General features: G+C 43.9%; 1 protein-coding gene across 1 annotated transcript; it reads left to right on the forward strand.

The window, feature by feature from the left end:
* The first annotated feature begins 2696 nt into the window (after positions 1-2696).
* On the forward strand, positions 2697-3386 carry LOC136548077 (uncharacterized). The gene has a single exon (XM_066539723.1). The coding sequence runs from the start codon at positions 2697-2699 to the stop codon at positions 3384-3386; it is 690 nt and encodes a 229-aa protein (XP_066395820.1).
* Positions 3387-16650: the final 13264 nt, after the last annotated feature.

A 16650-nucleotide genomic window follows, 5' to 3' on the forward strand; every position in this document is an offset into this window, starting at 1 on the left:
CCGTTGGACACGGGAAAGGCACGGGAAGCAAGAGGAGCGCAAGACAAACTCGAAGGAGGGGTTTGGAGCGGCTGTGACGGCATAGTGACAACGCATTGCTTGATTTGGTGGCTCGGGAATCCGGTGATGCAATGGCGAGCTTGCACCGGCGGTTGAAAGCGAGAGAAGGGTCAAGGACAGTACTTGAAACTTGCTCACCTCACGTAGAAGCCCAGCAAGGTAGTCGCGGAGGCGAAGAGGTGGCTTAATGACGAACGCGGCGATGACGGGTCTACTATCACGACGCTAGGGCTACGGCGGCTGCGAGTAGGGCATGGGTGGCGGCTCGGAGGCGTCTAGGTGAGGGCGGCACGATGTGGGCTTCGGCTTTTATGGAGCGGGAAGACGGGGGCGGCACGGCAACAGACGAGGCAAGAGCAGCGCGGAGTCCCGGCGGTGGAGCAGAGTCTGGGAGGAAGAAGGCGCGTCTGACGAGCGGGCCTGGGCTGTCAGCCAAACTGAGAGAAAGGAGCACGGCATCTGCGCGCAGCTGGGCCGCCTGCAGAGAAGAAGTAGGCCGCGCAGGGGGGGGGGGACGGGCCGTGCAGGAACCAGGCCAAGCTGGGCTGTTCGGACCGAAAGCAAAGAAGGGAAGAATAAAATCCTTTTCTATTTTCTAAACTAATTTTCCAAACAAAATTTGAATACAAATTCAATTCAATTTGAAATTTGATTTCAAACCACACAATACAAAGATAATATGCAGCAGCATGAATGCATAGACATGTATGTAGACCTATATTTGATTTTAATTTTAACAAAGTTATTATTTTTTCAAATTTCAATGCTCACATAAATGCATAATCAAATCATTTTTTTCTATTTTAAAACCATGCAAATTTTAGGGTGTTACATAAATACTAAATAGGACCAATGGTTGTCTCATAAGATTCTAACCTGTGCGGAAGGGTTGAGTGACTAGTTATTCCTAATTAGAAGCGCTAGAAAAAATCATAAACATTTAATTGGACATGGATTTGATAGACTCTAGTTGTCACGATTGGATCTATAATAATTTTATAATTACCACCTCTGCCATTATGAAAACACTTGAAAGTTACAGCTTAAATTTTTAAATCTAAATTACCCATCTCTACTATTATTAAAATAACATAAGGTAACCCCTAACCTTCATCCTAATGCATATATGCCATTTTGAACCTATAGCCTCATAAATTTTCAGCCGTACCATTATTGCAAATAACATAAGTAACCTACAGCTATGCCATTATGGAAAATAAAATAAAGAAACCATCTACAATCGCATCAACCTACATCTGTCATTTAAAAGATACAAAGTACTTATATATGTGCTTCTAAATTATTCACCTCTATCTTTGTTAATATGGAAATGAACTAACTTATAAAAGTAATACATTCATGATGTGAGTCACCATTCACACCAAGACCCCATTTGGTGGATGTCCGGTCTGTTCCTCCTTGCATTGTAACATTGAGTTATTTTTATCTCTCTTCTCAAAATGAACTAGGAGCTAGTGAAGCTACTATATTTTTGGCTTCACTAGCTCTGAATCCCCCGCACACCGTGGTAAGCCGACGGAGTTGTATGGACCCATGCCAAATCGAGACTTTTATATATATTTGTGTATGAAACAATGGTTACATATCTATTTCCAGGTCAAGCGTATAATCCGAACTGAGGTTTTAGCAAAGCATATATCCAATACACGTGGCAATGTGGAAAACAATGAATGAATTACATAGGGTAATTGGTAACTAAAATTTGTTACAACTAGGCAAAGATAAAAAAAAAGTATCTATATGAGTACTACATTAGAATACGAACAATTAAAGAGGGCAAAGGTAAACAGTTTGATTAGAAGCAGGCCTAAAAGTTATCTATGAATTTCTAACGCTTACCACTCTTGTAGTCTGTGCAACAGCATATGGTGATAGATGAGTATAACAAATAATAAAAATGAATTATATTCAATAATAGTGGTAAACGTTTTTCTGAAAAAATAAAGAGAATCAACCTAAACATTCTCATACATTTTGCACACGCAGGTAACTAATTACCTTCAATTCTGTATATATTGTTAGATTGTAAACGTGACACGGCCCATGGGCCTGCCGTATCCGGCTCTCCATCGTGCCTATATGTACACAACACAAGTCCCTAAGTAATACAACGCGTATTCCATAATACCTATTACGCTTTCATGGTATCAAAGACGGTTCGCTCCCACGACCGCTTCCACAAACACTAGCCGCCGTTGACTACGTCGCCGGCTCCCACAATCCCTACGCCGCCGCTGACCTCACATCGCCGGCCCTTCCACTGCCTATTACTGAGATCCTCGCCGGGCCTCCTTCTTGCCGCTGCCTGCTGCAGATTCATCGCCAGGCATCTGCTGCTGCTACTGATGGCGCCCAGCGATGACGATGTCGCCGCTGCTGCTGCTCGTGCCGCTCACGACCAGGCGCTCGCCGCCAAGGAAGCCGCCAACGCCACCCTGCACATGTAGGCCATCGCCGTCATCAACATCAAGATTCTGATTCCCGTGACCCTAGAGAAGCCGGCCAACAACTATGGTCGCTGGCGCTCCCTCTTCCTCATCGTCCTCGGCAAGTACAATCTCAAGGATCACGTGCTCTCCGATGACTCCTACCCTGAGCACTCCGCATGGTCGACCATGCACTATTGCGTCCTTACCTGGGTGTACGGCACCGTGTCCAACGATCTGCAGCAATCGTTGATGATTCGGGATCCCAACGCCCGCGCTGCTAGGCTCTACCTTGAGGATGAATTCCTCGGGCAGCGTGAGTCTCGCGCCCTACTGCTGGAGGCTAAATTCCGCTCCTTCAAGCAGGGCGCCCTCTCCATCATGGACTACTGCCGCCACCTTGAGACGATGGCCGCCTCCCTTGCCGAGTTTGGTGATCCGATCGGTGATCGGCAACTCATCCTTACCCTCTTCCGTGGCCTCAACGACAAATTTCGCCACATGGTGTCGAATATGAAGATGCAGCGGCCCTTCCTCACGTTCGACGGGGCACGCACGCTGCTGCTCCTCGAGGAGATCAACCTCAACGACATCATTGCCGACGACACTCATGCCACATCGCCGGCGCCACCGGCCCTGGTCGCTGCACCAACGCCACCTCTGCAGCGCCCTTCTGCATCGGCCCCCGCTGGTTCTGGCGCTCCTGCTGGATCGCGCAACTCGTGCCACCATGGACGCGGCGGCAAGTCTAGTGGCGGCTCTGGTGGACCTCGACATAGTGGTGGCGCACCATCTGGCCTAGGCAGGGTCACATCAATCCCTGGTCTGGTACTGTGCAGTCGTGGCCGCACGGTTATAGTGGTCTACCTGGCCACATGATGTGTCCTCCGTCCACACCGTATGACCACCCCCAGCCTCCATTCAACATGCTGCCCTACTACCTGGCGATGACCCCAGGGTTCGCACCGCCACCTCCAGGCTTCATGTACGGAGGCATAGCTCCCACGTTCGCCCCGTCTTCGGTGTCCTCATCGGGTACACCACCTCTGCCTCCGCCGTGGAACCCCATGTCTAGTGGATCTTGGGAGTAGGCATCACTCATCAATAACTTCAACACGATGTCCCTGACGCCGCCTACCAACCCCGCCGAGTGGTATGCTGATTCTGGTGCCGGTTCTCACATGACCACCCATTCTGGTATTATCTCTTCTCCTTGGCCTCCCTCCTTGTCTGGTCCTTCATCCATCGTTGTCGGTAATGGTGCCTTGCTGCCTGTTACTTCTATTGATTCATTCTCTTTTCCTGCACCGCATTGTCCTCTTGTTCTAAATAATGTTTTAGTTTCACCTGGCATTATTAAGAACTTAATTTTAGTACGCCGGTTCGCCACTGATTATAATTGTTCTATAGAGTTTGATCCTTTTGGCCTTTCTGTGAAGGACCTTCAAACACAGAGCATGATCGCCAAGTGCAATAGCACGGGTGACCTCTACTCGTTCTTCCCGCCCACCACCAGCATACCCGCACTCGCAGCTCCTACCTCCACCTCAACCCTGTGGCTCGTCGCCTCGGTCATATCAGCTCCAAAGCTCTGTCCTAGCTTATTACCTCACATGCTACTCCATGTAATAAACCCAAACATGATCACATATGTCATGCTTGCCAATTAGGCCATCATGTTCGTCTTCCTTTTGGGACATCTTCCTCTCGAGCTGTCAACAAATTTGATTTAATACATTGTGATCTTTGGACATCCCCTGTCGCTAGTGTGTTGGGTTACAAATATTATCTTGTTATTGTCGATGATTGCTCCCACTATGCTTGGAAATTTCTGCTTCGTCTTAAATCCGATACTTTTGCCACCCTCTCTAACTTTTTTGCCTATGTGCGCACGTAGTTTGGCACTCCTATCAAGGCCGTCCAGTGCGACAATGGCCGTGAGTTCGATCACTCCTCGGCCCACACGTTCTTCCTCTCACAGGGTGCCGTCCTTCGCATGTCGTGCCCATACACCTCTCAGCAAAACGGTAAAGCCAAGCGCGCTCTTCGTACTATTAATAATATTGTGCACTCTCTTCTTTTTTAGGTCGGACTTCCACCGGTCTATTGGGCTGACTCCCTACTTACTGCCACCTATCTCCTTAATTGTCATCCCACTACGACCCTCAGCGGCCTCACACTGTTTTTTGCTCTCTACGGTACTCATCCTTCCTACACTCATTTTTGAGTTTTTGGATGTGCCTGTTATCCCAACTTGTCCTCCACCGCTCCACACAAACTATCACCTCGTTCCTCCTTGTGTGTGTTCCTCGGTTATTCTTCCAATCACAAGGGTTATCGATGTCACGACCTCCATTCGAACAGGATCATCATCTCCCGTCATGCAGTTTTTGATGAGTCCATGTTCCCCTTTTCTGAGATGTCGACCTCACCCTCGGATCCCACCGCTTTGGGCTGTGACAGAACCGCCCAATTTATACAAGATCAAGTACGGTTGTCCCCGCTGAACACATTGACACACGCATACTCTCACTTATATAAACCCGGTAGTCCGCCGAGTGTCACGCAGGACCTCGGTAAATCAACATCACAACCAAGATCGCGTGATTAAGCAAATACACATCACATACATAGAGTTGCAGCGGAATAATATTACAATGGTTTCACAAATAATAGTATAAGTTTGGGTTTCAAAACCGATTAGTGAAAACAACATTTGCTTTCAAAGGATTACATTGATATAAGTTCCAAATACATTGCTAGCATAAGTGACATCCTTAGACAAAAGCATGTAGATGAGAAGTGAATATAGAGTCACCGAGCCCACTGGTGGTTAGCCACCATCCTCAGCAGGTCAAAACCTTACCTGCAACATGGTGGGATAAACCCTGAGTACTCGAATATACTCAGCTAGACTTACCCGTCATAACTAGAAATAAAATTGACTCCAAGGAGTATGCAAGGCTTTATAAGTGGAGGTAGCTCGACAACAATTTGCATAAAAAGCGATTAACTCAATTATACAATTATAATTATGTCATCAAGTTAATTATAACTATCCATCTCTAGATTAGCAACTATCATGTGCCAAACATGTGGTATATCTTTTTAGAGCATACAATAGTAACCATAGCAGGTATTGAAATTCAAAATTCATTCGAACCATCATATTCCATAACACAGTTACTACGATGTTGGAGCTAGCCAAGTTTCTCACTATCCGGGAGAGACGGCGATTCGAATCGATTTCAACCAGCTGGGAATTTATTCCTAACACAAACCCAGGCAGACCAGATCAACGGTCACCTTAGGTCACCTTTGGTACAACTCAGGTACACATTTCGTGGGTCTGTACCGTGCCGCACAATCTGGGACACTAGATGCCAGGACGTTCAGGCCTAGCCTGCCCTTGGGCTCAGTCTGATCGTCCCCCGGAAGGAGCGTACAACAGAACAGGTCCCGGCCTGAGTTGAGCTACTCGGCTTCACGGTCGGAACGAGTTATCCGGCCAACTAAGTGATAGGCATGCGTTCAATCTTGTCAGAAGTTCCAACAACGGTACGGTCCTTGATCGGCACAGACAGAATCACATGAGTCATCCTACACATAGACTCCACCCGGCCTCGATTTTCTTTTACCCCATGGTTCTGTTCCACGATAGCAAATATAGCCAACTGTGCTCTGGTATCCACCTATATCTCGCAGGTGACAGGATATCACCCGACTTCTACCGGTCTACTCATGGCTAAGCATATATTCGATCCTGGACCTATACCGGTTAAATGTGTAATATCTGGACAAGGAATGTATATGCATCAAGTGGTTCCATTAAACTCTTATAACCTAATGCATCAATCATAAGTACTTAAGTAATCATTTGTAAAATACTGGGAGACTTAGAATGCTCCGGGGCTTGCCTGGGATCCGACACAAGTCAGTTCAGTTAGCTTGCACCGACTTGGTGACATCTCAGATCCGAGCACTCGCTTAGTCCTTCCATCTTCGGGACAGATCCATCAAACACCGTCTCCGGGTTTGGCTCCAACATCTCATCCTTCACGTGATGCATCTAGCGTACCTAGATGAGATGCAATATGCAAGTGCATAAATATGAAGAATAGTACCATGAGACGCGTCATAAAATAGCAAGCAAGACAAGCATAGTTTACACTAACACACTTAACAATATACAAGCAAACACTATAATTGGAATCTGCCAATTTCTGGACATGCAAATAGCAGCTACAAGATTTAGCTATAACTGGAGTTACACAAATCCAAATGACTTGAAAGAAGACATTCTGGAAAGCTTATGAAGTTATCTACAATTCATATTTAATCATCTTAGCATGATTCTCAAGTTAACTAAGTCAAATATACCCATTTACAGAAACTGGTCTAAACAAGACAGAGAGTAATCAATTCTGTAACCCAACTTTAAACAGGCATAACTCACAAACTACTTGGCCAAATACCACCAAATTTTAACAGAATCTAGATACATGAATTATCTACAACTTTGTTATTATCACCAAAAACTCATTCAAATCCTAACTAGATCAAACACTAGCATCTTTCAGGTCTGCTCAGAATACAATCCAATCCTGACAGAAGACTTAAAAGTCATGTAACTCCTACACTATCAGACCTGGGATCATGAAAATTTAACACAAGCAAGATAAGATAATCATCTACAACTTGTGTATTTACCAAAACTACAGTAAACATCATTTACACCATGAAACTAGTTGCACAAGTAACACTGCACAAGCAGCCCAAACAGCAGAGGCACAACTATGGACAGAAAACTTATAGGAACTTCAGAGAAGCATACTGGAGTTCTAGACCTCCCACAAACATGAACTATAACTTTTTGAAAATTTTAGGAAGTTACCTACAACTTTCTTATTCTCATATTAAGATGATTCTACAGTTAGAAGGGTCAATTAATCCAATAATTGCACCTCTGTCCAAAACATAGACAGAAACTGACTTGCCACTTTAAACAGCTATAAATGGAGTTATACATGTCCAATAAATATGGTTCTAGACTCTTTAGAAATCTTAGCAAATTCTAAACAACTTTGTTGTAAACACCTAAAGTTAATTCTACTACTAAGAAGGCCCCACAGTAAGAACAAGGAAACCCTGTCTGGGTTTGGGCAGAAACAGCCACAGAGATTTAAGCAAGTATAACTCAAGATCTACTTAACCAAAAATCATGATATTTAGCTTTTTGAAAAGCTTAATAAAAGTACTACAACTCATGTATTTTCATAAAGTCATGATTCATAACTTAACTAAGCCAATTAATTCAAACATGCAGTCCTATTCAGAATAGGAGCAAATCAAAACAGGGCATTTGTTATTTTTATAACTCTTAAACTATCAAGCATAAAATATTGAAATTTTTACCAGACGTCAAGAATAACCTTAGTAGCACTCCACAAAAATTTCACAATTATTTGAGCAAAACAACTGCAGTTATAAAAAAAACAAATAAGACTAGCATTCAAACCCTAACTGCACAAATCCATTTTTACAGCTAAAACTTTAAACTAAAACCTGACATATTATAGATCTAGTGCATAGAGAATTTCACAAGGATTCCAAAAAGTCCTCATTTACTATTTTATGAATTTTCTACGATTTACTATGAATTTCCAAAGTTCCTGCAAAATAATTACAAACCAGTCCTTATGGCACTATTCACATGAGTCACGGGTTCTGCAGAAAGACCCTCTCCTTTTGTCGAATTGTTGCGCGAGGTCCTTGACGGGATTTGTTGCAGAGGATGCGCCGAAGCTTGTCGTCGCCGGCCAGAGAAGGCACGTCGTCGGCGTAGGAATGGCGGGGGAGAACCAGGGGGTCCACGCGCACCCGCTGGTCTGTCCAGCTCGGCCCGAGGCGGCTTGTGGTGGCACGGCCACTGCAGCAAGCGCGCGGCGATGGCAGCGGCTGTGATGGCCGGGCTGTTCCGGCGGTTCCCGGCTCAGACGAGGGGCGCCGGTCGTAGAGGAGGAAGAGGCGGAGGCGATGGTTCGTGCGGTGAGTCGCGAGAGGGCTCGGAGGCAGCAGGGATGCGACGGGGGCAAGCTCGGGCCACCGGCCATGGTGGACGCGGCCGCGCTCAGCGCTACAGAGGGGCAGAGCGAGAAGGGGCGAGTGAGGGAGAGTGCTGAGCGAGCATGGAGGGCGCCGGGCTTCACCAAATGTGAGAGGGAGCGGCAGGGACGCGTGGCGTGGAGTTCAGACGCGCGTCGGCCATGGGGGGCGAGCTCTGGTGCATGGCAGCCACGCAGGCAAAACGTCGAGCACGTGGCGAGCATCGGTGAGGGCAAGGTGGGGAGCCGATTTGGGCCACTTCCAGGCCGAATCAGTCCTTGGGCCAAAAATGAAGTTTGCTCACCTCGGACTGCTCTACATTTCTCATTAAGGGACTCCAGTCATTTGAGCATCATAACAGTGGGTAATTAATCTCCAAGTTAACAGCGTCAGCGCGTTGACAGCGATGAACAAAAGCCCAAATTGGTGGTCAAAACGAAGTCGAACGAATGCCATCTTTATACATGCCCATCTCCATCATGTATACTCCAACTTTTATCTTTGGACCAAATCGAGTTGCTTAACAAATTTCGGAGAACGCGAGACGTCAATGCCGATGTCGATGAATTTCTAGACTTAGAATATTTCTAAGTCCTGAAATCAGCAGCAGGTTCCAACTTTGAGCCTCTGTTTGACTTATTTCCAAGTTGATCTAGCTCTTGGTCCAAAAACAAAGTTTGTTCTACATGATATGGACTACAACTTTCATTTAAGGTCCAACCTCAAAACTGGTATAGAACCTACTGTTCTACTTTGACCAAAGTAGGATCACGATGGAGCTTAAATTATCCTTTTTGATCCATTGGAGCGTTTTCTTGGCATTTGCCCAACATGAACCTTTCATGACTTTTGTTGTAGAATTCATCTAGAGTCATTTTGGCAAGGTTGCAAGGTTTGGTTGACATCTCATGCTCTCATTCACTTAATAGTGCAATTCAAGCACTTAGTAAAATCATTCCAACAAGGATATAACTTATCATTTCATGTGACTTTTTGATTCCAAACTTCATGAAACTTTTCCATGGATCAATATAGATGGGTATTGATGTGAGACACATGAAGATATTCCCATAACACCAGCCAAACATATATCTTGAAAAGGGCCTATATGTAAAGCAAGGGTGCAATATCCAAGTTTAGGTTGGGGCTCATTTCTATAGGTTGGACCTTGGCATCTTCACCATCACTTAATATGCCATGTTTGAACTCAAACCCATTGCTTAACTGGTGACAAACACCTGGGGTGTTACAGCCCTCCCCCCTTAAAGGAATCACGTCCCGAGATTCGGTGCAATAGACTTTTAAGAGAAGAGAAACATGTCAACCAGTTTCCAACATCAGTGATAGCATTAGGCTACTTAACTTTGGAGTATCAGAGAGGCTAATTTGGTTAGAACACTTTCTGATACTTGCTCTTCGTCGTAAGCTGTTGTCTGAAGAATTTCCTTCGTTGGCGTCCATAAAGCATTGTTACATTGGAAGAAATCTAAGATAGCACTGTCCTGCGTACTTCGTCCTCGATGTACGAAGAGTGATACAAGTGTATACTAAATACTTGTAACATCTACTTTCCTAGTGGATATAGCACGGACCTTATGGACTTTGCACTAGACCGCAGTCTATTGACGGATATTTCTTGCAATGGTGCTATATTTGCTCCCAAGGTTTGAAAAGCAGTTCTCTATCAAAGTGGCTTGAGCATAACTTCTCGTAAAGGATGTGATCATAAATGGGTAAATGTCCTTTGAGGGTATGAGAAGCTAGTTAACCAATATCCAAACTGGTTGTAGCGGTGCAATCACTCAAATGTCAACTGATGGAAAGCTACATAATGTTCCATGTGCGCAGTGCTCTTTCTTTGATAACAATATTGCATGGTCTGAGTCTGCTGAGTGAGTGGTAATCGTAGTAGCTGACTCTGTTGGCTCAACGTTCTCAATGATCATTCCTTAGGGAGCCTTTGGATCTAAGTTGCAACAGTGATCTGGGTCGAATCTGATGCAACCTCTTGGGTAAAAACACATATAAGGTACCAAAGGCATGTCAGCATTGGAGAACCATTGACGTAGAAGGATGTTTGCGAGGCTTGGAGGACAACACAAGTTGCAAGTAATCACAAAACTAGGGACTAGTTCACTACCAAGCAGGTTGAGCACAATTTGCCTTCGTGGTGCAGTTGCACAGCAAGTTGGGTTGACTTGCACCGTAGCAAAACCAGCTTTCTTAAACTATATTTGACATCGAGGCTTCCATTCTAAGGCCAATCAATATCTCAAAAACCATAATCCAAAAATCTGCGGTTTGACACCTTTCCAATTGCTTTCGAATTGCAAGGGCACAATTTTGACTTCTAGAACACCTTGACTGCTCACGCAATGCTGATCTAAGAGGGCAAAGGCAAGGCACATAGGGGTGCAATTAGTCTTCTCAAGGGTATGGAGGGTTGTCTAACAGCAATACACCTACAAGTTGTAATTTCTTGGCAGGAATGACAAACACAACCGTCTAATGCAAATGATGATCGCAGTCACAGCGAAATTGCAGATTCTATACCCTTTTGTTTTCTATTCATATCTCACAAACTACTGCTCCAATATGCACAAACTTTGGTGGGCTTGTAGATCCATGGGTCTTCTAACTACTCACCAAAAATCAACTCAACCGGACACCATTGACCATCCAAACAATTCATCTACCAAAACTGCTCTGTTTTAAAATGGCAGCAAACCGAGCCTGACAAGATATCTCTCAAATCTGACGTTTTACTCAACCAATACTCAAACCAACTTAGGAAATTGAAGGGTCCTAAGCAAAGAATGAGATCACCAAGTTTGGGGTCAATCCAACTTCGTTTGAGTCACTAATCGCCGGCTTGAAGATAACCGGTTTAGTGCCACAAAATCTGGACAGATTTCTCGTTCTTCCTTTATAACCACAGTAGCTTTCTCGCTGAGGATGGAGGCTAGGGTTTTCCTTACATGCCTCTTAGGAAACAACCTCAACCGTTGATTTAGACACCAACTCGACGATGCACAAACATTGGACTTGTGGGCTATTTTCATAGGGCACAAAGCATTACTCCACATGGAGGGCATCCCTATATAGATAAGGAACCGTTTCTAAATATTCTCTGGCACTTGGTCCAATAGAGCCTTGAACAAATCCGTTTGTGGTACCTAGGGGCACAATGATGCTGATTGAAACTAGGGATATGCTTTCTCTAGTTCTACACTTAGCTGATACAACATCTTGCACTATATACGTGGTGGTCCAAGATGGAATTGACTTGATAGCACATTTGGAGAAGAAGTAGCACTTGCATTGTAGGGCCAGGTTTGTTGTTTCCTTGATCAACATCGTTCTGTGAGATCTGGTCTTCATAGTTACCAACTAGTCATTACCTAACTGAAGACTAACTTTCCCACTGGTAACTAATCAGTTGTCCCTCAACACTAAAAAGGTTCAAAATCTTCACTCTTAATAAAAATTGTGGTCGAAGCATACAGATGGTCGCCATTGAAGTCAGCAGAAAGGGGTCACACCAAAGAAGGTTGGTTCGTCCACGTGATCCTTATGCACCTAAAGATTGAGAACTTGGACAGGAACTCATATATACTAGGTGACCTATTACAGCACATAATATATTGGTCCATTTATCATCCGACTGATAACTTGTTCAACCTTAAGTGTGGTGCACCTTTCTGATCCAATGAAAATGACATAAGTTGCTCACTAGATGATCGACGTCATTACAAGGATAGTCACATCGAGTCACTTGCCTACTATCTCTTGCAGTCTATTTATGTTCCTGTTAGTGACCTGTTATTCAAAGGTTAACCGTTGGACGACTCCAGAAGGAAGTCCTATTGCATCTAGTTCGACATACAGATCTTCTGACATGATAAGGAGAGATAACCAAGGAATAGCTCTGGTGAAAATAACATATCAGTGCAGTTCGGCAATGGATCATGACTAGGAACCTTGATACCAGCGCATGCCGAGCAGCACAGCCTTGTGTGTGCACCCACAGGAGACTCTCAGTTTCGTCACGGCACCGTAGATCGCTAATCGTGGCACCATTACTGAACATACAACCCACAAGAGATCTCACATGGCACAATTTGGGTTGCATAGGAGCAAATACTATGCGAAGGAGGGATAGCAAACAAAGGTAGTCACAAGGTTAGGAGTCAATAAGCAGGGGATCCAAAGATTTAAAACACAGCGCGAGAGAGCATAGCCTAATTGCCGAAGGCAACTAAGTAGGAGACTCTTGCTGAATTTCCATATACGCCTTGTGTCCACCAAGTGATTACCAGGTCAAGATTAACATGAGATTTGGTCTTGTTGAGTAGCAACATGAGATCAAGACTGATAAATATTCAAAGACTTGAAAGAGTTGGGGACAAAACAAACGAGATTCAAGGGACAGAGCCATTGCACTGAATAGGGATTTAGTTGATAAAGCAATGACAGGATCTGCGAGGAAAAGGTTCCAAAGCTAGAGTAGATAGCGATTAGCGTTGCACCAGATCATCTATAGAAGAAGGAGCAATGAAGTCTGACAAGGATTTTTGAGCAGGGTCCTCCCACATAGGAGCGGGACAACCACGACACAAGCAAGCGTTCAAGGGAACTTCGCTGGGGCCTAAGGTCAAGCCAAGGCATGGATAAAGGCCTTCGTAGCACAACTTCACTGGCTAGCAACCACGTATACAGGCTTACGCTCCTAAGAGAGAACTTAATTGGAGACGACAACCATGAGACTATCAAAAGTTGGATGCTGTTCTAGGATAGCGCTCTTCAACACTCATATGCTTTTCGAGGACAAAAGGAGTGACCGCTACGGCACTACCTAGATTACGAGCATCCACACCTACATTATGGTCTTAAGCAAGCACTTCAAAACACTCAATCTAATTAGCTTAAGCAACTATTACTAAGCACAAAGCTCGCACCTAACAAGTAGTCACCTACGACAACATTGCTACACATAAACATGCGAACCTGGTGGTAAGGTACTGTTATCTTTCATTCCCTTCTTACTGAGTAGGTGGATATCTTTACAAAACAAGTTTTACTTACATTTAGCAATTTAGTTTTCAAAGGGGTGAACCTTTTGCTAACTATTAACTTGTCATCTATTTCCTTTGGAAACAAACATATAAGGCGAAGCTAATCACACACTATCTTCAAGCACAGCTATTCAAGCAGCATGGAACAAGGCATTTTGTCTAGCTTCACACAAGGAAGATAGTAGCATCACATTGGTCACAAGTTACTTAGTATTAGAACAAGGTGAGGGAAGTATATTTATACACAAGCACAATCATGATGCATGCTCGTCCTATTCGTCCTTACAAAATTGCTAGCCTAAGGCGGCAATCATGTTCTATGTCGGTGGCATAACACGTACTCTCTCGATATATAGCTAGTCGTCAGCTACATTCAATCTACGCATTCGTAGTTAGCGTACCTGCAGGCAAATTCATTGCAACCCATTCCCACAAGAGATAAATAAGCACACAATGAAAGCAGTAAACTAAGATACTTTCCATATATACATCCCTAGATATATATACTTGGTATCCATAGCTACCCGACAGATATACCCACAATTAAGTACCTTCATAGATACATGTGTGTAACATGTAAATATTCCAGTAACCATAGCTAACTCTCCCCTAGACCGATAGTTGGACGGTCATGCTCTCACAACTCACACTTACCTGGGTGTAGAGGCAATTGATCCATACATTACCATTCAAGCGAATGGCATCCATACAATAGCACGCCGTATGGACGACGAAAGTAAAGTTGCAATAAAGTACATCCCTCAAAGTTAGTACTTAGATAGCCACCTAATAGTCCTTAACTGGGCATAAAGGAGGATGTCGCTAGCATAGTTTTACAATTAAGTTTTGACAAATTGCCTGTAGCTAAAGTTTTAGTTAAAATAGACTTTTTAAAACCAAAACTTTGGCTTTTAAAACTGTGTACCTAATAGTATTATGCTTAATCTCGCTCTGATACTAGCTGTGACAAAACCGCCCAATTTATACAAGATCAAGTACGGCTGTCCCCGCTGAACACGTTGACACGCGCATACTCTCACTTATATAAATCCGGTAGTCCACTGAGTGTCACGCAGGACCTTGGTAAATCAACATCACAACCAAGATCGCGTGATTAAGCAAATACACATCACATACGTAGAGTTGTAGCGGAATAATATTACAATGGTTTCACAAATAATAGTATAAGTTTGGGTTTCAAAACCGATTAGTGAAAACAACATTTGCTTTCAAAGGATTACATTGATATAAGTTCCAAATACATTGCTAGCATAAGTGACATCCTCAGACAAAAGCATGTAGATGAGAAGTGAATATAGAGTCACCGAGCCCACCGGTGGTTAGCCACCATCCTCAGTAGGTCAAAACCTTACCTGCAACATGGTGGGATAAACCCTGAGTACTCGAATGTACTCAGCTAGACTTACCCGTCATAACCAGAAATAAAATTGACTCCAAGGAGTATGCAAGGCTTTATAAGTGGAGGTAGCTCGACAACAATTTGCATAAAAAGCGATTAACTCAATTATACAATTATAATTCTATCATCAAGTTAATTATAACTATCCATCTCTAGATTAGCAACTATCCTGTGCCAAACATGTGGTATATCTTTTTAGAGCATACAATAGTAACCATAGCAGGTATTGAAATTCCAAATTCATTCGAACCATCATATTCCATAACATAGTTACTATGATGTTGGAGCTAGCCAAGTTTCTCACTATCCGGGAGAGACGGCGATTCGAATCGATTTCAACCAGCTGGGAATTTATTCCTAACACAAACCCAGGCAGACCAGATCAACGGTCACCTTAGGTCACCTTTGGTACAACTCAGGTACACATTTCGCGGGTCCGTACCGCGCCGCACAATCTGGGACACCAGATGCCAGGACGTTCAGGCCTAGCCTACCCTTGGGCTCAGTCTGATCGTCCCCCGGAAGGAGCGCACAACAGAACGGGTCCCGGCCTGAGTTGAGCTACTCGGCTTCGCGGTCGGAATGAGTTATCCGGCCAACTAAGTGATAGGCATGCGTTCAATCTTGTCAGAAGTTCCAACAATAGTACGATCCTTGATCGGCACAGACAGAATCACATGAGTCATCCTACGCATAGACTCCACCCGGCCTCGATTTTCTTTTACCCCATGGTTCTGTTCCACGATAGCAAATATAGCCAACCATGCTTTGGTATCCACCTATATGTCGCAGGTGACAGGATATCACCCGACTTCTACCGGTCTACGCATGGCTAAGCATATATTCGATCCTGGACCTATACCGGTTAAAGGTGTAATATCTGGACAAGGAATGTATATGCATCAAGTGGTTCCATTAAACTCTTATAACCTAATGCATCAATCATAAGTACTTAAGTAATCATTTGTAAAATACTAGGAGACTTATAATGCTCCGGGGCTTGCCTAGGATCCGACATAAGTCAGTTCAGTTAGCTTGCACCGACTTGGTGACATCTCATATCCTAGCACTCGCTTAGTCCTTCCATCTTCGGGACAGATCCATCAAACACTGTCTTCGGGTTTGGCTCCAACATCTCATCCTTCACGTGGTGCATTTAGCGTACCTAGATGAGATGCAATATGCAAGTGCATAAATATGAAGAATAGTACCATGAGACGCATCACAAAATAGCAAGCAAGACAAGCATAGTTTACACTAACACACTTAACAATATACAAGCAAACACTATAATTGGAATCTGCCAATTTCTGGACATGCAAATAGCAGCTACAAGATTTAGCTATAACTGGAGTTACACAAATCCAAATGACTTGAAAGAAGACATTCTAGAAAGCTTATGAAGTTATCTACAATTCATATTTAATCATCTTAGCATGATTCTCAAGTTAACTAAGTCAAATATACCCATTTACAGAAACTGGTCTAAACAAGACAGAGAGTAATCAATTCTGTAACCCAACTTTAAACAGGCATAACTCAC

The sequence above is a fragment of the Miscanthus floridulus genome, chromosome 4 (assembly GCF_019320115.1).
Source record: "Miscanthus floridulus cultivar M001 chromosome 4, ASM1932011v1, whole genome shotgun sequence".
NCBI lineage: Eukaryota > Viridiplantae > Streptophyta > Magnoliopsida > Poales > Poaceae > Miscanthus > Miscanthus floridulus.

Bases quoted from the DNA above. Each gene is read 5' to 3' on its own strand.
- LOC136548077 (XM_066539723.1), top strand. From the start codon at position 2,697: ATGCACTATTGCGTCCTTACCTGGGTGTACGGCACCGTGTCCAACGAT.